The sequence below is a fragment of the Mus musculus genome, chromosome 6, assembly GCF_000001635.26.
Source record: "Mus musculus strain C57BL/6J chromosome 6, GRCm38.p6 C57BL/6J".
NCBI lineage: Eukaryota > Metazoa > Chordata > Mammalia > Rodentia > Muridae > Mus > Mus musculus.
This window is the reverse complement of record NC_000072.6, coordinates 141,654,255-141,681,066: the sequence shown is the minus strand read 5'-3', so window position 1 is coordinate 141,681,066 and position 26,812 is coordinate 141,654,255. Positions and strand designations below refer to the sequence as shown.

At 38.5% G+C, this 26,812-nt stretch overlaps 1 protein-coding gene across 3 annotated transcripts in view; it reads right to left on the bottom strand.

Moving 5' to 3' along the window:
- Nucleotides 1-26,812, bottom strand: part of Slco1b2 (solute carrier organic anion transporter family, member 1b2) — a 57,195-nt gene that overhangs the window by 5,580 nt on the left and 24,803 nt on the right. For all 3 annotated transcript variants that reach the window (XM_006506963.2, XM_017321611.2, NM_020495.2), the window contains 8 exons: nucleotides 25,649-25,761; nucleotides 24,132-24,278; nucleotides 23,461-23,559; nucleotides 17,247-17,489; nucleotides 11,577-11,741; nucleotides 9,809-10,004; nucleotides 8,754-8,925; nucleotides 4,682-4,863 (listed from right to left, as the gene is read on the bottom strand). In XM_006506963.2, the coding sequence (XP_006507026.1) occupies nucleotides 4,682-4,863; nucleotides 8,754-8,925; nucleotides 9,809-10,004; nucleotides 11,577-11,741; nucleotides 17,247-17,489; nucleotides 23,461-23,559; nucleotides 24,132-24,278; nucleotides 25,649-25,761 (1,317 nt within the window). The remainder of the gene's footprint in view (nucleotides 1-4,681; nucleotides 4,864-8,753; nucleotides 8,926-9,808; nucleotides 10,005-11,576; nucleotides 11,742-17,246; nucleotides 17,490-23,460; nucleotides 23,560-24,131; nucleotides 24,279-25,648; nucleotides 25,762-26,812) is intronic.

Below are 26,812 nucleotides of genomic sequence, written 5' to 3'. Positions count from 1 at the left end.
TGAGATTCTTTAGCCCAGGCTGGCCGTGGACTCCCAGCTTCCTAAAGTACTGAGCTTATAGCTGTGAGTTACCAAGCCTGGCTAAAGTTTATGTTTTATTCAGTAAATGTGCTGTAAGAATATCTGTAGTCAGCGTTATAATGTCTACAATGACATTGGTTTCATGTGGCCCATTCAGTCAGGGCCCTGGAAAAAGACCGGGTGCTTCTTTTTAGGCAGAGGTCTCAGCACACACCCTGCTTCCTTACTGCTCTGCCTGTTGTTAACGGAGAAGTCTAATAACTTTGTAGATAAAGTTACACTGTAACCAGAAGAGTCAAGAAATTTATGCATTCTGGACATGCATGTATGTAACTGTTATGTTAAAGGTAGAGAACATGTATCACCTTGCTTATCACTCAGTCAGGGCTGGGGAAGTGGCATGACACCAAGAGTCCTTACTGAATCTGTGAAAAACCAGCTTTTAGTTCCCAGCACCCACACTGGATAGCACACTACCTCTAGTAACTTTCTCTGCAGGGGATGAAACACACTATTCTGGCCTCTTTAGGTACCTGTACTCACATAGGCATACTCATACAAACAGACTTACATGCACAGAAACAAAACATAGATCTTCAAAAAAAGATATTTATTAAAAGAAACACATTCTTCCATCTAAAAAGTATTATAAAACATATTATATTTATGGAATAATTATGGAATTCATTTGATCTTTCTTCATTTAGTGAGCTGGTGGCACCCTTACTTCTGTAAAAACTCTCATCCATAATGATGAGAATGAAATTACATGGAAAAGTGGATGGGTGGGATATTACTCCTGCTTGAATACTTTTACTGAAATACTAAACTGATGATATATTTTACATTGCCTTAAACTACTTGGTGCTTATTTGTTTAGAAGGCTGAGTAGATATGTCATTCTGCCAAGGGGAAGAAACCACTTCACCTCTCCTGACAAAAGAGAACAGTTCTTCACTTCAAGTTTTGTGAGGATCCAATATATATGTATTTGCACCTTGAACTTCAGTTTTCTTGAAATGTGACTGATCCTTAATCCTTGCAGGAAAGATACCACCTACTGAGGACTTTCAACCATGTCCTAGAATGCTGGTGGCTCCCTCTCAACCTCAGGGATTATGGAGGCTAAGACAAGCAGATCACTTGAGTAGTATAGTGTATGACTTACCTGGGCAACATAGTGAAACCGTGTCTCAAAAAAAATCAATGAATAAATAAATGAATAAAGTTATCAAGAGAGCTTATACAATTAAACAGAGAACACATTAAACACATTACAATAAAGATTTCAAGCATTGTGGTTATATGTTAGGAGACAGTAGATGCAGTATGGTTGGTGAAGGGTGGTCTTAGATCAGCAAGGGGTACACTGTACTCATAGCGCAGAAAGTTATGCTTATATTCTAGGAGACAGGTATTTTTGTTTTCCATTGTATTTTGTTGATTTTGTAAGTAAGATGTAGGAAGTCTGCAGGAAGTATAATTTGGCTTGGTGACTGAAGTCTTTCTCAAAACTCAGATTTATCAAGGGTGATTCGGAGAAGGAGGAGGTGGGAATTTTATCCCTGCTTGAGTCCTTGTATCTCACTGATGCTGTTGTTTATAGGGAGGTTTGGGCTATGTACTAGAAACACTACAGGTAACTCGTTTGTGTACTCCATGTGCATTTTCACCCCCAGGAGAGTGCTTATTGGCTTACATGGGAATGTAAGGAGGACTTGTTGACAGGACTAATGTTTGCTTCCAAGTGGGCTGGACACCTCCAACAACTTTTAGGAATGAAAGAATGCTCTTCAAAGACAGCCACATACATATGTAGACATAGACAGACAGCCCCATTCCTAGGCATGGACACCCACCTCTAGCCACAGCCTTGTACTCTAGCTGCTTGCTTATTCACCAGTGTGCTTACTGGTGTGGGCATTTGTGTATGCGTTATAGCATAGTGCACTTATCAGTAAGTGTAATTCCTCTCTCACCTCTCATGTGGAGCTCCTCAATACAGTGTGCATACCTTAGAAGAGTAAAAAAGAAGCCCAGGAAGTTGGGTGCATTTTCTAACTTACTTAACTTTTTAGCAATATCTGTTTGATATAATAAATTAAACCTTAAACTCATCTTCCATTATCCTCTTTCATGATAATGGGTCTTGTATTGTTTCAAGGGATGATTTTTAAGTGGCACCTGAGAACCCCAATCAAATAGGTAGCTCAGGCACATGATGTCAGGCTTACTATCTGTTAAAGATAAAGCTCTCCTTACTTCCTGGCTGATCCACATCACTGGAATTTAAGTTTTAAAAGTTCTGAAATAGCCCTTTCTTGGGAATTTGAGATTAATATTTTTGTTTATCCTAAGTCTATGAATTTTGAGTAGATTTTGCACATCTTAGTGAATATTTTATAAATGGGAAATGTTCTCCTTATGAATAGACAACATTTCATATTTAATGGGACTAACTCATTGTGGGGAAACACCTTAATGTAATATTTGGTCAGAATAGAATTTTAAAAAGTGTAGATGCTATTTAAATGTCTATCCTCATTTAGATGACAATTAAAACCTTTCCTTCTTTCTCAGCTTTTAGGGACTTTTAATCAACACAGAGTTCAAAAGTATAAAGAGATATTAACTCAGATGATCAACATACAAGTGTTATACAATTTTAGTTTTAGATGTGACTGTGCATGAATTAGTCAAATAGAGCCTCTAGGATCTGCTCCCTTCCCTGGCCACCCATTGCACTTGCCCCACAGTGTTCACTGCACTCCTGGCCAATGATTTACGTTTCCTTTCCAAACATGTTAGCTTTTTCCAGTGTCATGGTTTAAAGCATGAATCCAATTCTCTCCTAAAATCCTCATCTACCCACTTTTTTAGTTCATGGCATTAAACAATACTTTTTTGTTTTGTTTTGTTTTTTGATATGTGCCTTTGAGACCATCATGATCCCTATCTAGGTTTCTTTTCCTCATCTTCATAGCAACCCTTTCCTTATAATGTTAGGATCATTTTAGAATTATGATGTGCTTATTTTAATGATACTTTGATTCATTATGGTCTTCGCTGTTGTACTCTGGGATGTATGTCCACAAGAAAGTATCTATTAACTTACCTTGGAATATTCTTCAAGCATAGTATCTTACCTACGTATTTGTTAAAAACAGAACAGCTCAACTCTTTTCATATATTTATTTCTTCTGCCTACAGACTGTTACAAAAGATCGGATCAAAAGTCATACTGGCCGGGCATGGTGGCGCACACCTTTGATCCCAGCACTCGGGAGGCAGAGGCAGGCAGATTTCTGAGTTCAAAGCCACCCTGGTCTACAAAAGTGAGTTCCAGGACATCCAGGGCTATAGAGAGAAACCCTGTCTCAAAAAACAAAAAACAAAACAAACAAACAAAAAGGGGCATACTGTGGGTAAATTAAACCTTTTGAAACATTATTGCTATTTCAATTTTTTGATATGATTTATTTTTGTTAATTTACGTCTGAGAGCGTGTATGCCAGGTGTGTGTGTGTGTGTGTGTGTGTGTGTGTGTGTGTGTGTGTGTGTGTGTGTGTGTATCCTCAGAAATTAGAAGATGGTATCAGACCCCTTGGAGCTGGAGTTATTTGTGATTTTTGTAAGACACTTGAGGTGAGTAGTGAGAACTGAACTCAGGCCCTCTGGAAGAGCAATAGGCACTGTTAATTAATAAGCTGTCTCTCCATCCTAGAAATATTACTATTGACTGAAGTTAAAGCTTTTTAGGCTTTCAAATGGGTTTCTGTCATTAACATCAATAAATGATTCCTAGAGCAGAATGGAACTGAGCATGACAGTTCTTCTAAACCTAAAGAGAGGCTCTTACTTAATGGTTCTCATTTCAGATTTTGGCTGCTGTCAAACTGTCAAGTGCCTTCATTCTCTGGACAATTTTTCCTAAAGGCATGTGGCTGACACAGAGCAGAAATTTTTAAATAAAGTAAGGATGTAAACATAATATAGAAAGAAAAAGTGAAAAGACAATTGAGTTGTTCTGTTTTTAGACAAATATTTAGGTAAGATACTATGTCCCAAGAAGGTTCCAAGGTAAGTTAGTAGATAACTTTTTGAGCACATACATCCCAGAGTACAATTGAGGCAATTCCAAATAATTCTATATTTTAAGTGTCTAGCCAGCTGAGACTTCACAGAATCTAGATTTCCTAATGATAGAAGCATATGCAAAATTATTATTTATATTATTTAACCAATGAAATAATCATGAGAACATGTGCTCTTATATAGTTAAAATGCAGCAAGATATGAGCTTAGGCCTCAAATATAAGACAATAGAAGTCAGTAAATACATTTGTCATCTAATATACATGACTAATTAAGATGTCTTAACAAGTTATACTCAGGATGGGGAGAGGTCTCAGTCAGTAAATCTCTTGACTTACAAATGTAAGGGTCTATGTGTAGGCCCTTAGAACTCATCTGTGTTCCCGCTTGTGTACAGGTGGCCAGCAGATCTTTGAAAGTTCAGAGACAGATGATCTAGATTCCACAGTGGAGGTGGAAGGGACTTGATGACTGATTCCAGAGATAATTATCTGAGTTCTAAATGTTTGCCAAATATGTACAACACACAGAAATGCACAAACATGCACATAAAAAGTATACTCACCTTATCAGAATCAACATAAGAGAAGTGCTTCCCAGTGCAGTGAAAAAAGATATAATGACTTGAAAAGTTATATAAAAGTAATATTTGGTTTTGCATTTGTCTCTTGGGCATTCACCCAAACGTGCTGAATGGTTTCCCTTCTGGAAACCAGAGCCGCTGACACAACTGCAGTCATAGAATTCCTAAAAGACAGGGTTTGAGATGGTATAGAATGTGCTTGCATAACATGAAAGTACTATAAATATATCCCATTATATTTTTAAAGGGTTCTTCCTTTCTAGCAAAAGTTTTTACTGTTTGTAAAGCTTCTAAAAGCATCATTGCTTAATAATTGAAAGAAATTGCATTTACTTCTGGCCAAGAAAATAAAATTTGCTCCTAATTACTAATTCATTTCCATTTCAAGATTATAAATTGAATAAATTAGTGTCTGAAACTATTCATAATTTCGTCATCCAAACAAGTTCTTTTTCATAATTGTCTTCTCACTTTTTCTTTCTATATTACTTTTACATCCTTAATTTACTTAAAAAGTCCTGCTCTGTGTCAGACACATGCTTTTACGAAAAATTATCCCGAGAAAGAAGGCATTGACAGTTTGACAGCAGCCAAAATCTGAAATGAGAACCAGATATACAAATGGGTTGTACCACACAAAGTTTAGTGGAAAACATGATCATGCCAAATATGGTAGTACACTTCTGTAATTCCAGCGCTTAGGAAGGGGAGGTAGACGCATCCTGGGTTCAGAGACAGACCTATTATAGAGATTGTGTCTCAAAACCACAAAACAATAGCTGCTTGCTGCTTGTATACCCAATGTTTGTATCAGGAAAAATAAGGAAAAAAAAGGATATTTCTGAACTATGTGAGATATTGAATAGGTTAGTGGTATGTGCAATACTGTAAGTAATTTTTATGCTTTGGAGTCAGCATGGTGACTAAAGATAACTCATAGTGCACAAGGAAAGGTGTGTTTTGAATAAAAAGGAAGGTGGCATGGCATGGCATATAATAGGCATATGTGAAAAGGATGCTTGAATATCTGAGTAAAAAGCTAGCTTTGTGGAATTCTGAATTGAAACATGAACATTGGACAGTCAGGCAAGCATGAAGTCAGGACTGTTTCTTGAAGAGTGAGATGGACAGGGAGCTCCAGGGTAAATTCATAAAAGTCTATAAAAAGTATAAGATTTGTCTATATGATGATTTAAGATTCATCTTTATACAGATTCAATGGAATCCTCATCAAAATTCCAACTCAATTTTTCAGAGAGAAGGAGAGAAAGAGCAATTCTCAAATTTATCTGGAATAACAAAAAGCCCAGGATATCAAAAACCATTCTCAACAATAAAAGAACTTCTGGGGGAACCACCATCCCTGACCTCAAGCTCTACTACAGAGAAATAGTGATAAAAACCAAAACTGCATAGTATTGGTACAGAGACAGGCAGATAGATCAATGGAGTACAACTGAAGACTCAGAATTGAACCCACACACCTATGGTCACTTGATCTTTGACAAAGGAGCCAAAACCATCCAGTGCGGAAAAAAAAAGACAGCATTTTCAAAAAACTGGCACTGGTTCAACTGGTGGTCAGCATGTAGAAGAATGCAAATTGATCCATTATTCTCACTTGTACAAAGCTCAAGTCCAAGTAGAACAAGGACCTCCACATAAAATCAGATACAGTGAATCTAGTAGAAGAGAAAGTGGAAAAGCACCTCAAACACATTGACCCAGGGGAAAATTTCCTGAACAGAACACCAATGGATTATGTTCTAAGATCAAGAATTGACAAATGGGACCTCATATCATTGAAAAGTTTCTATAGGGTGAAGAGTACTATCAATAGGACAAAACAGCAACCCACAGATTGGGAAAAGATATTTACCAACCCTACATCCAATGGAGGGCTAGCATCCAAAATATATAAAGAACTCAAGAAGTTAGACTTCAGAGAACCAAATAAAACTATTTAAAAATAAGGTACAGAACTAAACAGAGAATTCTCAACTGAGGAATCTCGAATGCCTGAGAAGCATTTAAAGAAATGTTCAACATTCTTAGTCATTAGGGAAATGCAAATCAAAATGACCCTGAGATTCCACCTTACACCAGTAAGAATGTCTAAGAACAAAAACTCAGGTGAAAGCAGATGCTAGTAAGGATGTGGAGAAAGAGGAACTCTTTCATTGCTGGCGGGACTGCAAGCTGATACAACCACTTTGGAAATCAATCTGGTGATTCCTAGGAAAACTACACATTGTACTGCCCGAGGACCCATCAATACCACTCCTGGGCATATACCCAGAAGATGCTCCAACATATAACAGAGATATGTGCTCCACTATGTTCATAGCAGCCTTATTTATAATAGCCAGAAGCTGAAAATAACCCAGATGTCCTTCAACACGGGAATGGATACAGAAAATATGTTACATTTACACAATGGAGTACTACTCAGCTATTAAAAATGATGAATTTATGAAATTCTTAGGCAAATGGATAGAACTAGAAAATATCACCCTGAGTGAGGTAACCCAGTCACACACACACACACACACAAAATGGTATATATTCACTGATAATTGGATACTAGCCAAAAAGAAGCTTGGAATACCCAAAATACAACTCACAGACCATATGAACCCCAAGAAGAAAGAAGACCACACTAAAATGTGGATGCTACAGTCCTACTCAGGAGGGGGAGAAAATAATCTCAAGACATAGAAGGAGAGAGGGATCTGGAAGTGATAGAGAAGGGGAATGAAAAGGGGGCAATTCAGATATGGGAGGAGATGGGGGAGAAGTACAGAGGGTTAGGAATGTGAAAGGAGGAGAGTAGCAGTGGGGGAAAGGGAACTGGCAGTAGCCACTAGAAAGTCCCAGATGCCAGGGACCCAAGAGGTTCCCAAGACTCAACAGGGAGGACATACCCAACAAAGAGGAGAGGGGACCTGTAGAGACCATATCCAGTGGATAGGCATGACCCCAGGTTGAAAAATGGAGCCACACATTCATCTCAGAAACAATCCAAAATTCTTCTTGTCAAAAGGAAATGCAGAGACAAAGAGTGGAGCTGAGACTGAAGGAAAGACCATCCAGAGACTGCCTCATCTAGGGATCTATCCTATCCACAGACTTCAAACTCAGACACTATTGCTGATGCCGAGAAGTGCTTGCTGACAGAAGCATGGTATAGCTGTCCCCTGAGAGGCTCTGCCAGCACCCAACCAATACAGATGCAGATGCTCTCAGCCAAACATCGGACTGAGCATGGGAATCCCAATAGAGAAGTTAGGGCAAGGACTAAAGGAGCTGAAGGGTTTTGCAACCCCATAGAAAGAGCAACAATATCAACCCACCAATCCCCCCCCCAAAACTCCCAGGGACTAATTCACCAACCAAAGAGTACATATGGGGCAATCCATGCCTCCAGCTGGATATTTAGCAGAGGATTGCCTTATTGGGAATCACTAGGAGGGGAGCCCCTTTGTCCTGTGGAGGCTCGATGACCCAGGGTAGGGGAATGCTAAGGCACTGAGGCAGGAGTGGTTGGACAGGGGGAGAAGCACCCACATAGAGGCAGGGGAGGGGTTTGTGGAGGGGAAACTGGGAAGGGGAATAGCATTTGAAATGTCAATAAATAAAATAACCAATAAAAATAGAAATAAAAGAAATTAAAAAACTAAAAAAAAAAATTCATCCTTAGTGTCTTAGGCATAAAGTAATTATCAGTTATGACAGTTAGATGCTTGTATCCTAAAAGGAGTTTTCAAATCCCTAACTACATCCATGTTCCAAAAGACTAACTCTTGAAAGTGAAAAATTGGAAGGTAGGTAATCTCAAAATAGAATTCAAGGAACAGAAAAATCTGATGGTTCCAAGCAGGATTTCGTGTGAAGCTTTGCTAACTTCCTGGTGTTAACAACTGAAGATCACATAGGAACCATTTTTATATCTTTTACTGGAGACCTTAGATTTACAAAGATGTAAAAAGTAAGTGTGAAATTGAATGTGAAGTTGTGAGCAAGGAGAAGTGAGAAAATGAAAACTGATACTCACTATATTCATCAGTTTCTTATCACCACGAAATGATTTGCATCCTGCCAGACAAGGTGAAATGTAAGTCACTCCATTTTCCCCACAGACAGGTTCCCATTGATTTTTATCACAAATGCAGTCCGAGTTGCAATAAGAAAGTGGGACATCTATGTGAGAGTCCACTGGGTTCATTCTGGAGATATATGGTAGATAGACATATGTCAGAGAGCGATGTTGGGAGATGGGAGAATGGATAGAAGGGAAGTGAAAGGAAGGGAAGGGAATAGAAGGGAAGGAAACAGAAGGAAAGGAAAGAGAAAAGAAGAACAAAAGGATCATGAGAAAGAGCTGATTAGAGATACGTGCATATTACTGGTATGAGAATCTCATTAAATTTCTAGCTATACTTAGGAGATGATAAGGGGTCTGCATAGCCTTAGGAAGCTGACGTGCCAGGAATACTTCTTATTATTATAGGAAAGAAAAGGTGCACTACACCTGTGGTATCAGGATGTCTAATACAATGGAGAGTAGCAGGGTCAGTTCACAAAGAATGAAGATCAAGTTTGGAGTGAGGAACTGGTCTCGTGTATAGGTTTTTGATTACATGAATGCTAATAAAGCTTGTTCAGGCATAACTGTGAAATTTGCATACATATACACTCACAACCTAGCCAAGATTGCAGTGGGGAAGACTAAGAGTTTTGGAATCTGAAACTTCAATTTTAAGTCATGAGAGTCAGTGAGGTAATGTCTGGGCCTTGCTGGTGATAAAAACTGTATGTCTGTCAAGGGGGAACAAAGGTATCCATGACCAAGCTCCCATTGCACATTGTCCATTGCACATTGTGAATACTCTAAAAATGACATGATCATCACCACCCAGTTTTTCTTTAAATGAGGAATAAAAACTGCTCTTGGGAGATCTTAAACAGTGATTGTTTGGGAAATGTATAAATCATGATCCTTACTAACTGAACAATTTAGTGGAAACTGTTTTCAGCCTTCTGTTCTCTCACATAGGATTCTGAATGGAGTGAACTCAAGATTCTGCTGATAAAATAATATATACAAACCCATCATAGGTCAAGGTTAGGCCAGCAAATGCCTTGTTTTCACAGATTAGAAGAAAATATGACAGGTAGAACACATAGGCCATTGTTGTGGTGAAAAACACAAACTTAGTGATTCCAAGCAGGGTTAATTTTAATCTTTTAATGAGATATCCTCCTAAAAACATTCCACTTGCCATAGTGGGTATGGTTATAACTCCTGGAAATAAAAGAAAGACATTGTAATTAATTAAGAAAGACTTCTCTGCTGTCTTTACATATGAAATACAGTGTGTCTATATAAACCCTTCAGTTCTGTTGCTTCTAAACTAGAAACGAATGGCCAGAATGGGAATGGAAAACCATGCTCTATGTGGAAAAGACAAAAATAATGTCTTTTGCCAAAAGAGATGTCAGACATTGCCTTTGAATAGATAGATTTTATGAGGGACACCCAACCCCAGAAAATAATGACAATGTACCAACCTTCACAGTCTAAAACCTTTTTTTATGTTTGCGATTATTTCCTTTTAATTTATGTGTGTGTGTGTGTGTGTGTGTGTGTGTGTGTGTGTGTGTGTGTGTGTGTATGCGCGCGCGCACGCATGGGTGGGGTGTGTATGGGTTCAGCTGTCCAGGAGACATCCTCTGAAGTACACCACCTGTCAGGTCCAAAGGGAACTCTACTTGACCAAACTTCAAATATCCAGAAAAGGCCTCAACCTTGATTAATGGAAGAGCTCTGGTGATTGGATAAAAACCTGTATTCTTTAGAAACTTTCAGTTCTTCTCTACCAAAGAATTTCCCTTATCACTGGCAGAAAGAACAAATGATAACTAGTGATGTCTATTAGCATACCAGAGGTCATGCTGGCCTCGAAGTCTCCTTCTGCACTACAGGTACCTGTTATACATTGCCAAGATCATGCTTGTCTTAGCCTTTCTCATTGCCCCCTGTCCTGCTCCCCTGCTGTCCTCCCCTTCAGGTCCCCATTCCCCTTATCACCCTGCTATTCTGATATATTCTCACCCAACCGCTCTGTCTCCTTCTTTTTCTTTTTCTTCTTCTTCTTCTTCTTCTTCTTCTTCTTCTTCTTCTTCTTCTTCTTCTTCTTCTTCTTCTTCTTCTTCTTCTTCTTCTTCTTCTTCTTCTTCTTCTTCCTCCTCCTCCCCTTCTCCTCCTCCTCCTCCTCCTCCTCCTCCTCCTCCTCCTCCTCCTCCTCCTCCTCCTCCTCCTCTTCTTCTTCTTCTTCTTCTTCTTCTTCTTCTTCTTCTTCTTCTTCTTCTTCTTCTTCTCCTTCTTCTTCTTCCTCCCTTTTCCCTCCTCCTCCTCCCTTTCCCCTCCTCCTCCTCCCTTTCCCCTCCTCCTCCTCCCTTTCCCCTCCTCCTCCTCCCTTTCACCTCCTCCTCCCTTTCCCCTCCTCCTCCTCTTCTCCTCCTCCTCCTCTTCGCCTCCTCCTCCTCCCCCTTCTCCTCCTCCTCCCCTTCTCCTCCTCCTTCTTCTTCTTCCTCTTCTCTTCTTTTTATACTGGATCTCATTTCACTCACTGTGTTTTCTCTATTCTTTATCCCCTGGAAATCTTACCTCTCTCAAAGATAGCTCTGGCCAGGTCCTGCTAGCCTTATTGAGTCTGCTTCTATCTCTTTCTGATCTTAACCCTTCCACATATCACTGGTCATTCAGTCACTAATATCTACAACAAAAATCCTTCCCTTAACCAAACCATGAAGTAGTCATGTCCTCCATTTGCTCATCATCGAATGAAGCAAACTTCGAATCAGTCTGTCTTACCTAACAGAAAGTTGGCCTGCGATGCTGTCTGACCAAACTGCTGCTCTATAAACTTGAACAGGTAAGTGAAGGATCCAATGAAGCTGCTGATTTGTAGCAACGTCAGTATCAAGAATATGACATATTGTTCATTGGTAAGGATGCTTCTCAGAGACCATAGAAAACCTTGAAATAACAAGAGTGAAGAAAACATTGTAATACAACTTAAACATTTCTTACATCCTAATCTTCTACGTATTATAGAATACATAGAATAGACAGAGTGCACTCTGAATCTTGCTATAAACAGATTCATGAATACTTTTATTCAATCATTTCCATAATCAGACTATGTATTTGGTCATTTGGGGTCATAACTATTTTTTTTTGTCTTTTCTGTGTTGTTACTTTCTTTGTTCAGTGGATACTTGGCAGTTCTTCACAATCTTAGTTTTTCATACCTTTCAATCTATTTACCCGTTCATTCAGCAAATACTTGGTTTGGAATCAGATACCAGGAAATATGGTAAAACATAAAATATGAATTCTGTATGTGCTATTTCCTATTATTAGCATTTAATAATGTGATTTTTATGCTAATCAAGCAGTTTGTTAAGCAAAATTTTATGTAATTGATGACCACAGGGTAAAGAACACTGATGTTCAAAAATCATAAGCATGAATCTAACCTGAGGATTCCAACACTTTGTTTCTTAGAATGAAGCATTTCTAGAAAACACTGCCTCAGCAAATATGTCCACACTTAAGTCATCTGCCTAAAACATTGCTCCAGCAAATACAACTGAATTGAGTCACCTGCCTAAAATACTGCCCCAGCAAATACTCTGGCATTAAAGGAGCCTGCCTAAAACACTGCCTCACTATACCTGGCAGCACTGAAGCTACCTGCTTCAGGATAAAACACTAACAAGCAGAATATAATAATGAGTCCCAGGTCACATTAACACAAGAACACTAATAAATTAATCTCTGCATTCCAAGGACTGGGGCTTGAGCCATGTAGCACCACCTGACTGGAAATTTCTTGATATAAACAACAACAAAAAAAATTCTTGTCTGTATGTATCTGTATGTATTTCATGTATGTGGTTGCCCTTGAAGGTCAGAAAAGAGAATTGAATCATCCAGACCAAGAGTTACAGACAGTTATGAACCACCATGGGGGGAGGGAGGGTGGGAAGGTAAGTTGGGTCCACTGCAAGAGCACCAAGTGCTCTTATAATTACTGAGATATGTGTCTAGCACCCTGATGTGCTCTTTGTAATGTCTATGGTAAGTTTCAAAACCTTGGTGCTCTAGAACCCTTGCCTATTATGCCAAATGCTATGGGTTAAATCCTCATACCAGGAATAAAAACAAAACAATACTGTGGTTTCTTGTCTCTAACAACTTATTCTTGTGGAACCAATCAAACCCTGTTATTAGGTACTGCCCAGTTTCCATGGTTAAAAAAAAAAAAAGAAAAAGAAAAAGAAAAAGAAAAGAAAGTGATAAATAATCTTCTTGTGGCCAACATCAATGTACTAATCTTGTTAAAAACTGAACTATCCTCAATTATAAACCAAACAACATAGTTAGCTCCAGCAATGGAATGTCCTTGGGTTGGGGTGATGGAGTGAAAAATATAATCAAATGAAGAACTGAAAGGAAGGAAAAGAGGAATGTCTTGGGCCACATCTGAGAACTTGTCCTTGGATTTCAAAGTAAACCTAAAATGGTTGTCAAGGGGGATATGTTTTTGTTGCAGGTACTTTTGGTGTTGTTGTGACAAAATATCTTGACAAAAGCAATTCAGGAAATGCAGGGTGTATTGTGACTCAGTTTAAGGGTACACAGTGTCACTATAGGGAAGTCATAATAATGGCTGAGATAGATGGTCAGATAGCCTCCACAGTCAGGAAGCAGAGAGAGATGAGTAGTCAACTTGCTCTCTCCTTTTTATTCAGTTTAAAATCTCCCGCAGATTGAATGGTGTTCCCCAAATTGACTTGGGATCTTCCCGTTTCAGTTAACCTAATCTCGACAACTCCTCACATACATGTCCAAAGGCTTGCCTTCTGGGTGATTCTGGAGGCTATTAAATTAGCAATAAACACAAGCCATCACAAAATATTCCACCGATTTAGGTTTTGGTTTAATGTTTTAATACAGGTCTTACCTTGATCTCATAGTCCAGACTAGCCTTGAACTCATGGTCCCCAGAACCATTATAACTGTCATTAATTTGGTTTTTGCTATTTCATCAATTCATTCTGATGCCCCAGTCCCATTTTAAATTAAAATTACAGGTTATAATCCAAATAAATGACTTTCATTATAGCATTGCCATCAGGATGTTTTAATATACTTCATTCTCAGTAGCTGCCTTCTCCCGTGCCCTCCACTTCTCTCTGCAGTCTGAAAATTATTGTCAAAGCCTCACTGATTCAACTAGTTTTCTGTACTTGTTGCTGAATCATGTTGTCGACCATGGCTTCTCTGTGGAACTGCATTGACCCTCAGAACTTGTATTTGAAAGTAATAATACCGCCAAATAGGACAGAATGCTACTTAAATTATGGCCACCAACTACTTTGACTACTATGATGTTTTCAGCTCACTTTTGAGTATTTTAGCAAGTAATTATTTTTTCAATACAATTACCAGGAAAAATATCTTACCCTAAATACCTAGAGAGAAACCTTTCTGGGAATTTTACCCAGGAAATTTTATCCACCTAAGAATAAGCAAGTTTAAATTGAGTCTATTATGTATGCTTCTCAGTAGCAAGGAACTCACTGAAATTAATCCTAGTTTCTTGGAAGAAGACAAGTGCCACACCACCAGGGGTCAGTATCATTTGTAGAATGAATGAATGAATGAATGAATGAATGAATGAATGAATGAATGAATGAATTATTTAAACTCTTAAAACTGTCACTTAAAACTCTTAAAATACTAAATTTTGAAATAAGGAGGCTGTGAACATATAACTAATATGTGAAAAAACCTGTAATTTGATCCCTAACACCACTAAAATTAAAATATTTGAAAGAAATATATACCTTCTTTTTTACAATAAATAAAACTTTATATGTTTTGCTCCTTTTATTATTTTGTGTGTGGATGTGTTATGTATGAGTGCACATGAGATGTATGTGTGTATGTGTGTGTACACTTGTACAGAGTTGAGCATGACAGTTGTCTGCTCATTGCTCACAGAGTCCAGAGGAGGAAAATGAGTGACTCTTCTTCTCTATCACTCCCCACCTTATTCCTTTGAGGCAAAATCTTTCACTGATCTAGAATGATCCTAGATGACCTAGGATGATGACCTAGGAGCACAAGAAATCCTCAGGCACATCGAGCCACACTTATGTCTGACGTGGAGATTCACCAAGGCTGTATATTCTGTAATATACAAGTCTCAAAACAAAATTTTAGTATCATCAAGATATATTATTGGTTTGTTGGTTGCTTGGTTGCTTGGTTGGTTTGATTCTCTGGAATGTAGTTCTCTGGGGATCTACCTCTATCAAATCTGATCCATATTACTCTAGAAAGTGTATAGACACTAAACACCTTTTCTAAAAACACAAAGACAAAACCTTTACCCCCAAACAGTATATTCTTGAGCCAGTAACCAGAAAAACCTTTTAAATCTCTCTCCTAGAGGAATAATATAATCACAGAATTCAAAACCATACCCATTTTGAGAATTAAAACAATCTAAAACAAATGAAATTGTCTAAAATATTATATGTGCCTATACTTAGGCCTTGTCTATTTTGCCAAGCAGGATTTAAAAAAAAAAAACACCAAAAAACCAAAAAACAAAAACCAAAAAACAAAAAACAAACAAACAAAAAAAACAAGATTCTCATGGAGCCCACATTAGACAGAATTTGAGTATTCTGTGATGCATATAGAGCAATCTTATACCATCTTACTGTTCAGCTCTCTGGCTAGAGCAGCCATCTTGTTATACCATTTATCTGTTCGGCTCTCTGCCTGGAGACACAGACATATTTATTAATACCTGTATAATATATATCTGTTGATTCCTCTACCTGGAGCCACAGGCATTAATAATTAATGCCTGATCAAAGCAGGCAATGATTATCACTGCACTCTCTACTCTGGAGTCAGTGACTAATTTTCCCTATACTAGTTTCTAGCAGTGGGCAAGATTCCCATGTGATTCGGACAGAATCTGTGTATAAATCTATCCTAAAAGCAAATAATTCCAATTTTAAATTCACGGTTCAATCCATCTCTGCCCTAAAAAGTAGGCAACTTCACTTTTTTCTCTCTCCTGACTCAAGAGCAGCCTGCAACTTCGCACAGCCCAGGATCTCAGAGCTACTTTCTTTGTTTCAATTCTCGAAACAAAGTGAGTGTCTCAGCACTCTCTTATCAAAATAAAAAAATAAATAAAACTCTAACTATCAGGCTAATAATCTTAAATATCTAGTGGATTCTTGGCCAACACATTGGTTCACCACCTATTGCAGGAAATATTAAAAAAGAATTCACCAACTCTCTGGCAGAACTGGACTGGCAGGCTTCCTGCACTCTTGCTACTGGCAACTCCCTTGCTAGCCCCCACAGCCCATCTCGCTGTCAGCCACAACACCCATCAACTCAGTAGAAACAAAATTATAGAAGCTTATAATTAACAAACAGATTTATGTATCAATAAATTCTCAATTCGCAAGATGCCAATACAATAATTTCACAACCAATTGATAACAATAAAAGCTGCCCACCTAGCTTAGACAAATATCCCAATTATTCTGTCATTTAACATCATAACTACCTGTGACTAATTAAAGCCACACTGGTTCTTCTTCCTGTTCCTTCCGCTTCCATATTGGCCTCCCTCCCTCTCCCTAAGACTTTCTCTGTCCCTGAAACTCTTAGCTCTGACTCCATTTTCACTGTCCAATCACAGGCCTCCTTCTGCCCTAATATTTTAGTGTGATTTGGACAGGGAAAATCCTGTCCCATTGCACTTTGTGTGAATGCTGGTGATTCTGTCTCTGGTCTTTGAGCTAACATAGAAACTGTTTCTGAGCACTGAGCCACCTCTCTAGCCTTGTTTTCTCCATACTTAAAGCTACAAATCTAATCCTATTATTTGCACATAATCATTGAACATGGTAGTTGGAAAGAGAATGGCTTCTGTAGGCTCATGTTTGAATACTTAGCTTATAGTTGGTGGTCTGATTGAAAGAGGTGTCTCTGAGGGTGGACTTTCAGGTTTCCAAAACCCAACACATTCTCAGTTAACAATTCTCTCCCTCCCAACCCACCACCCCTGCCTTTCACTTTCTCTCTGCCTCATGCTTGTGGATCAAGGTATGCATTTTCAGCTACTATCCTACACAATGTCTGACTGTCTGCTGCCATCCTCCTGTCATGATTGTGCATAGCCTCAAACCCTTTCTAAATATGAGTTGCCAAATGTAATGCTTTCTTTTATAAGTTGTCTTTGTCATAGAATCTCTTCATGGCAGTAGAAAAGTAACTAAGACAGGGAATATAAATTTTAATAGAAAATGTAGAAAGAGTTAAGAAAAGTTTAGTACAGAAGAAAGATAAGTAGGTAAGTTAGACATATTGTTTTAAAATATTCTTAGATTTCAGTGGGATTAACATCTTCACATTGCCTGACTATGGAATCCTTACCAGTCAGGTTGGCAGGAGCTTGTTTCTCTTGTGTTGTTGGATTAGTCACGGGATTCTTGTCTTCATCTGTTTTGAGTACATGAAGAGATGCTGAATTTTTCCTTTCCTTCTGTGATCTCTTTGGAATTTTGGGTAGAAAAAAGAAGGGTATAGAACAAATGATGCATAGTAGTCCATTCACAATGAAGCCGAGCCACCAGGCACCAACCCAACGAGCATCCTGAGGAGTTATGCGGACACTTCCTGGAATGAGTAATTAGAACAGAACTTTCAGAAATCATCCTGAAAGTCAATGTTGGTAAGACTGCTGGAATCCATATGTAAAGAATCCAAACTATATCTCATCAATCCTAAAATGCAATTGTATTTTGCTAGTGGTCTGTCAACTTAGAAGTAGGGATGGGTCAATCATTTGATGACATCTTGCAATTTCTGTTTTCAGGAACCAGCCATGTATATTATATACAGACTCCATTGCAACAGGAGAGTTGTCAACACTACATATTCAACAAATAATAGGATTACATTTGTGGCTTTTAGTATGGAGAAAACAAGGCTAGGGAAATGGTACAGTGCCCAGAAGTAGTTTCCTTATGAGCACAGGGACCTGGGGTGGAGTCACCAGCATCCACATAGAGTGAGCTGTGGTCAGAAGTGACTGAGAATTTCTTGGGCTCCTAGGTCATCAAGATGACTTAAAAACAAAGGCCAGGCATGAGTATATTCACTGTCATCTGAAAATGGCCGTTGGTACCCACTCCTGAAGTCAGAATTACACCAGAGGGAAGGTTAACATTATTTCTAAGAAATGGGAGAGCTCCGATCTGTCTCTTGCCGAGTATACAGCTCTATTGATTGCAGAGAGGGAACGTGCTGAAGAAGGGACAGAGTGAATATTTCCATTTAAGAGGAACCCAGAAAAGATGGATTTTCCACCTGAGGAATTTGTTGCCCTTCTTATTTCTACTGTATTTTCCTCTGCTGTGTGAAGAAGAATGATATATTAATGCCAGCTATCAGTACACCCTCCTGTGAATGATGAATAACAGTTGGTTCATAATCATTAAATGATGAGGGGTGTCCTAAAGATATCAAAACCCATGAAAGCTGAATGATCAATTGTTGGGAACCTTGGGAGTCCTGTGGCTAAAGAGGACACTGTAGCAAGAACAAAGGGAAAAGCCTTGCACTAGATGGTTCACTGGAGTACTCTGCCTAGCACTCGGAGTAACTCAGCCTAACACTCAGAAAAGACAACTCTAGTTCTCCTCAAAATCTTCTTAAAGAGACATGCCCAGACTCACTGAACATGGTTAGCACCACCCTGGCACTGACACTAGACACATAACAGTATTTTGATTACAAATGTGAGCTAGCCTTTGCTTTGAAATTGTTGAATATAACATTATGGCAAAAAGCATCATTCTATAATACCAAAGAGCTGTCTGGAAACAAAATTATGAAAATTGTCTCACTTTTAGTGCAGCAAGAGTTAACTAAGGGTGCGAAAATGTCAAATTTATTATAGCTGTTACTGAATAAGAGGAGCTGTAAAAGGTCTGAACAACTGTCGCAAGAATTCTAATACAATACAGATAGTTATTTCTAAATATAGCAGAACATTTTCCAACTGGAACAAAACATCTATCTTAACTCTTTATGAGATTTGAAAACAGGGGTGATTAAAAACTGCATGGTACTGGTACAGCGACAGATAGGTAGATCAATGGAATAGAATAGAAGACCCAGAAATGAATCCACACACCTATGGTCACTTGATCTTTGATAAGGGAGCTAAAACCATCCAGTGGAAAAAAGACAACATTTTCAACAAATGGTGCTGGCACAACTGGCGATTATCATGTAGAAGAATGTGAATTGATCCATTCTTATCTCCTTGTACAAAGCTCAAGTCTAAGTGAATCAAAGAACTCCACATAAAACCAGAGACACTGAAATTTATAGAGGAAAAAGTGAGGAAAAGCCTCGAAGATATGGGCACTAGGGAAAAATTCCTAAACAGAATAGCAATGGCTTTTGCCGTAAGATCAAGAATTGACAAATGGGACCTCATGAAATTGCAAAGCTTCTGTAAGGCAAAAGACACTGTCAATAAGGCAAAAAGGCCACCAACAGATTGGGAAAGGATTTTTACCAATCATAAATCTGATAGGGGATTAATATCCAATATATACAAAGAGCTCAAGAAGCTGGACTCCTGAAATTCAAATAACACCATTTTAAAAATGGGGTACAGAGCTAAACAAAGAATTCTCAACTGGGGAATACTGAAGGTCTGAGAAGCACCTGAAAAAGTGTTCAACATGCTTAATCATCAGAGAAATGCAAATCAAAACAACCTTGAGATTACACCTCACTCCAGTCAGAATGGCTAAAATCAAAAATTCAGGTGACAGGAGATGCTGGCAAGGATGTGGCGAAAGAGGAATACTCCTCCATTGCTGGTGGGATTGCAAGCTTGTACAACCACTCTGGAAATCAGTCTGGTGGTTCCTCAGAAAATTGGACCTAGTACTACCGAAAGATCCAGCAATACCTCTCCTGGGCATATACCCAAAAGATGTTCCAACTAGTAATAAGGTCACATGCTCCACTTTGTTCATAGCAGCCTTATTTATGATAGCCAGAAGCTGGAAAGAACCCAGATGCCCCTAAACAGAGGAATGGATACAGAAAATGTGATGCATTTACACAATGGAGTACTACTCAGCTATTAAAAACAATGAATTATAAATTTCTTGGTCAAATGGATTTATCTGAAGGATATCATCCTTATCGGGGTAACCCAATCACAAAAGAAGTCACTTGATATGTACTCACTGATAAGTGGATATTAGCCCAGAAACGTATAATACCCAAGATACAATTTGCAAAACACAAGAAATTCAAGAACGAAGACCAAAGTGTGGATACTTCATTCCTCCTTACAATAGGGAACAAAACACCCATGAAAGGAGTTACAGAGACAAAGTTTAGAGCTAAGATGAAAGGGTGGACCATCCAGAGACTACCCCACCTGGGGATCCATCCCATAACCAACCACCAAACCCAGACACTATTGCATATGCCAGCAAGATTTTGCTGAAAGGACCCTGATATAGCTGTCTTGAGTGAGGCTATGCCAGCCCCTGGCAAATACAGAATTGAATGCTCACAGTCATCTATAGGATGGAACACAGGACCCCCAATGGAGGAGCTAGAGAAAGTACCCAAGGAGCTGAAGGGGTCTGCAACCCTATAGGCGGAACAACAATATGAACTAACCAGTATCCCCAGAGCTCGTGTCTCTAGCTGCATATGTAGAAGAAGACAACCTAGTCGGCCATCATTGGAAAGAGAGGCCCATTGGTCTTGCAAACTTTATATACCTCAGTACAGGGGAATGCTATGGCCAAGAAGTGGGAGTGGGGGGGTAGGGCAGCAGGGCAGGGGGAGGGCATAGGAAACTTTCGGGATAGCATTTGAAATGTATATAAAGAAAATATCTAATAAAAAAAAAGAAAACAGGGGTGAACTTGGAAGTGGATGAGAAGTAGTTTCATCAAGGATTTGTATTGAAAACAATTGAAGGCATTACGTCTTCTCTAGGCCAACTGTGATGTCAACTCTATTTTAGAAATGATAACTTTGAAGCCATTGAGTTCTGATGAGATAGGAATTCAGATTTGTTTATACAACAACTGCTTACATATTGAAACAGATTTCTTCCTATGGCATCTAAAGAAATCACCATGTGTTTGGTGGCCACTGCTCCAGCAGGAAGTCAGTGAAGTGTGGCATCTCAGAAGAGAACTTCTTGGATGAGAGTCTCAGAACAATGCTAATGGCAAGGGGAGGAGAGTTCTCCACTAGAAAATTCAGGACTGTGAGATGAAAGGATCTGTTGAGTCTTACCACCAGCAGTCATGTTTACTGCAGAGAGTAGCAATGACAGAAAAGTAGGAAAGGAGAAATGGAGTTAAATTATAACAATAAAGGTGATCACAGAAAACCATGTGTCTAGTCCTAAAGAGCCTGGCTGCTACACTATTCTGGTCTGAAATCACTCTCGGTGTGTAAACGTTAGTAAGACTTCTGTATTATAATTATTCTGGAAACACAATGACAGAATGAGGGTGGGCTGTTGTCAGATTAAGTGGAAGTAAGATCATGTGAAGATTCAGTCAATCATACAACTAAGGTTAAGATATTCATAAAGAGAGAGACTATAGAAAATAAGACAAAGTTTTAGAGTGATACTGTGAACCCTGTATTTGCCATGTTGAGTTTCAGGTGTTCCCCTCAATGTCTAAAAATAGAAAACATGAGAAAATAGTTTTTCAAAAGTTACCTGACTCTGTTTCATGAGCCATTGAAAACAGATTACCACTGAAAAGTTGATGGGGGTGGGGAGAATTAAATATCTTCTAAATTCATATTTTTATTTCAAGATACTTGTTTATAAAGAGAAATAGAAGAAGAAAACCAACTACAAGGCGGTTTGAGGACATGAAGTCATCATATATGCAAAAAGAGTGCAGAGCCTGGAGAGTGCGCTGTAATAAAGAGAAGTTGGAGAAGGAGAGTTGAAGAAAACCAGGGAGCGGGGGATCTGGTGGAAGATTGATAGAATGAGGTTTTGAAGAGGCAAGATGAAGACCTAATGCCTAGGGTTGGTCTACAAGCATGACCTGAAGCTGGATGTTACTGGTACAGACTTTGGGTGGAGGGAGATGATAGATGTGATATTTATTGATGGGGGATGAGGGGAGCTTGAAAATGAGACAGTTTCCACATTTTGGCCAGTTTCTCTGAAGTATGAAGGAATGCTTGCTTTGAGAAAAGAGAATGGCTAGGAGGATCACCTAGTATGCATCCCTTCATCATCTAATCAAATGGGACCACATGCCAAGCCCTCTGTTAGGTCCAGGAAAAGCATCAAAACTAAGAAACATGATAAAAATGCTCAACCCCTCCAACCTTCCTCCAACCCCACAACCTCACAGCACCTTCTTGAAGCTTCAATCTGTAATTCTTGCATTTCTAAATCCAATCCATCACCAAATGAAAGTTTAAGCAAGGCAGTGGTGGTGCATGCCTTTAATCCCAGCATTTGGGAAACAGAAGCAGGCAGACTCCTGAGTTCAAGGCCAGCCTGGTCTATAGAGTGAGTTCCAGGAGAGCCAGGGCTATACAGAGAAACTTTGTCTCAAAAAACAAAAAACAAACCAAACAAACAAAGAAACCAAATGAAAGTGCAGGTGATTCAACCCTATAACCAGTTTGCTTTCTATCTGGCCATCTAAATTAAGATTATCCCCCAGAAACTTAGAATACCCAAGGTACACGATATAATTTGCAAAACACATGAAACTCAAGAAGAATGAAGACAAAAATGTGGACACTTTGCCCCTTCTTAGAATTGGGAACAAAACACCTATGGAAGGAGTTACTGAGACAAAGTTTGGAGCTGAGACGAAAGGATGGACCATATAGAGACTGCCATATCTGGGGATCCATCCCATAATCAGCCTCCAAACGCTGACACCATTGCATACACTAGCAAGATTTTGTTGAAAGGACCCTGATATAGCTATCTCTTGTGAGGCTATGCTGCAGCGTAGCAAACACAGAAGTGAATGCTCACAGTCAGCTATTGGATGGATCACAGGGCTCCCAATGGAGGAGCTAGAGAAAGTATCCAAGGAGCTAAAGGGATCTGCAACCCTATAGGTGGAACAACAATATGAACTATCCAGTACCCCCAGAGCTCTTGTCTCTAGCTGCATATGTATCAGAAGATGGCATAGTCGGCCATCATTTGAAAGAGAGGCCCATTGGTCCTGCAAACTTTATATGCCTCAGTACCAGGGAACGCCAGGGCCAAGAAGTGGGAGTGGGTAGGTATGGGGGTGGGGGGAGGGTATGGGGGACTTTTGGGATAGCATTGGAAATGTAAATGAAGAAAATACCTAATTAAAAAAATTTTTTAAAAAAGATTATCCCCAATGCTGCATTTATACTTACTGGTAGAAGCTTGACATAAGCAAGAGATGGAATTTGTTTTGGTAAAATAATGAACACATTCTCACCACTTAAAATTTCTAAAAGAAAACAATTATGAAACTATTGAAAAAGAGAAACCAGTAACCTGGAAGCATGGTAGTTGGAATTTGAAAGACAACCTTCTGGTCTCTTTTCTGATTCTACTTACTCAGGTCTACATATCCAACGTCTACGTATAGCTTAGCAAACACAGATGACATGATAAAGCCAAGGATTGGTCCGATCATTGCTATAGTATGCAGAGTACCTGCAAATATTTGAAACCATTCAGTCAGAATCAAAGCGCACATAGTTCTTTTTTTTTCTCACACAACAAATTTTGATTATATTCACCTTGTCCCAGACGCATCCACACTTTCTTACCCAACCCAATCTGTACCTTCTTGTTTTTGTAAATCTCATCAACTATATAGTTTGTATGCTCTTGTGTATGCCTGTCACCACAGCATGGCCAACCCATCAGAAATCACTCTGTTAGAAAAACCTAATCTCCTCCCAATATCTATCAACTGCTAACTGTTCCTAGTTAAGGATGGGACATTGTGCCTACCTCCCATTTACATGCTGAGATGTCCTCCACCATAAACTTGAAAACGAAATAGCTCAGTGGTTAGAGCAACACTAGCTGCTCTTCTGGCCAACTCAGAACATGCTCTTCTGGCATACATGTGGGGCAAAGTCATAAATGCAGGCAACACATCCATACACATAAAATATAAACAAATATATAACTGTAAAATGACTAATTTAGCAGTGCTGCCATTTCAACTTCAGACCCAGAACACTTAAGCACTAAACATAATAGGCTCTGTACTTTACCTAAGTACATGGAAGAATTTCCTTCTTTTGCAAAGTCATCAATGTAGGAAACTCCTAGGGGCACTATTGGGGTTTCCCCTATCCCACGAAGCATGTTCCCCATCAAGACATAAATCCAGGTGTATGAGTTGGACCCCTTTTCACAACCTGTGTAGACAAAAACATGTTTTACTTTGTCTATTACAGACAAATACCAGAAATTCCACAAACTTGGCTAATTTTTTTCCTGGGATGCCATAGCACTCACTTACCTGTGCTTTCTTTTTAAATTTTAAGTGATTTCTGTTCAATCTGGAAATTTTGAACAAACAAAAACACACAAAGGGGAGAAAAAGAAAGAAACAAATGGAAACAAACATGATCTGAAATCTCTCTATATAAAGAGAGTCATTTAATGTTATTTTAGTTATATACTGTATTTGGGGCACATATAAAATATATAGATTTCTTATATATAATATAGAATTAAATATCCAGTTTGTATGTATCAGCTTGACTGCCAGGACTGGGCTAAGACAATATCCTGTTTATTTTCCCTTTGTTTTATTTTGTGTCAATATTTTACCCATGTTTGAGAAATAACAGTACCAGAATTTATATAGTTCCTTCCACATGTGTATGTGCACCACATGCATGCAGTACTGGCAAAGCACAAGAAGGTGTTGGATCCCCTGGAACTGAAATTATACTTGGTTGTGACATGTCATGTGACTGCTGGGAATTGAACCAGTTCTCTTAACTGCTGAGCCATCTTTCTGGACCCTAATTTTATATTTGTAAGTGTAAAATACTTTAAATGTTTCCTTCTGTCACAAAGGGATGTCTCGGTTATAATTATAAATATGTCTTTGCTGAGTATTTCCTTGGGGTTGATCAACAACAGTAGAATTACAAAGAATTAGGTAAGGAATGTTTTTGTTTAATAAATGTTAAAAAAAATAAACTTCCAGAAACAGTGGTAAATTTATACAGCCCCGATAATACAAAAAATGGAAAAGAATTAACTTCTTTTTTATGTTAATCTACCTATAGCTGATATAATATGTAGAATGACATAGAGTGCTAAATCTATGTTATTAGAATACTTTTTAAATTTTCAGTTGCAGTAACTATTTCTATTTTCAAAAGTACCTCTCATTTGTTTGTACAATGCATTGTAGCTTGCTTAAGTTGACTGTTGAGACAGGTTCATTCTATATGTCTCAGGTTGGATTCAAAGCCACAATCCTTCTGCTTCAACCCTTTTGTACTGGGATTTCAGACATGCACAGCCAATTGTTGTACCTTTATTTTACCTGCAAATGTTCTTCCCAAATAGTAACTGAAATAGTTCTTAGCTCCTCCTCAGCTATTTCTAAAGTATCATTCTATATCATTTTTACATCATGATTATGTCTGTATATCAAGTTCAAATGAATTATGATTTTAAAACATTTGTGCTGATACATTTTATAAGAACTTAAATAGATATATATACAAACTTTCAAATACTAGTCACTGTTACTGTTAATTCTTACCTTTCTCCATTATCTCAGGTGAGGTTCCAGTGAGTGATGTAGTTTGATTGACTAAACAGGTCAACGTGGAGTTATGTAGAGAACTGATGTCATTTTCTGTTGCATACCTGTAACTATAATGACATCACTACACTTAACGTTTTTCTTATATACCAAGTATTTTCACTTTCCTCTGAGACTATGTTTTGTACCTCTCTCTTCTCATATCAATAAGAATCCTCTGATAATTTTCAAGCCCCAACTTTGGGACAAATAATGGATAACAGAAAAATGAGGGAAAGGCCCAGTAAGTAAGGTGATAAATGTTACTCAGGCAAGGTGGCTGATCACCTTCATGTGACAGATGATCCTCTGTTTATGATGGGGAAAATCCTACCTTCCCCTTTCTATTTTGTAAACTGCTATCTGATTGGAATCATTCTTTTAAATTTATTTTTTAAGATCACAGTAATAAAAACTTCCTGATGAGTTATATTTAATAAGCTAGAGGATTGTGTTTTCAAAACAGTCTTTAAGTCATGCTAATTCTTCTACCTTTTCTACCAAAAAATCTGAATTTTTTTATTTGTTTGTTTTTTTGTTTTTGTTTTTGTTCTTGTTTTTGTTTTTTGTTTTGTTTTGTTTTGTTTTGTTTTGCTTTGCTTTTTTTCGAGACAGGGTTTCTCTGTATAGCCTTGGCTGTCCTAGAACTCACTTTATAGGCCAGATTGGCCTCCAACTCGGGAATCTGCCTGCCCCTGCCTCCTAAGTGCTGGGATTAAAGGCATGCGCCACCACACCCGGCTACATCTGAATTTTTTATGGATGGATATGCACACATGAATTTAATATCAACAAAGGCAATGGAATCAGAATAGGTACATATAGAGTAACTTGAGAAATACTACTATACCTGTACTCTATGCTAGACCACCAAGTGCATGCCAGACTCTCTACTTCAAAACTGAAACAAAATACATAGTTTTTTGTCCATAGGGACTTTCACTCCCTCTAAGAGAAAAATAGATTATTAGCTGTGTCGAGGATTGGGAATGGATGGATATTATATAGACTTTGCCTTGTATAGAAACTGTGACATGAATCTTAGTGATAAGCAGGAGTTTGAGATGGACTCCAGAGGACAGTAGACAAGGCTGTAGGGCCAGTGCATGTCAAAGTAGAACA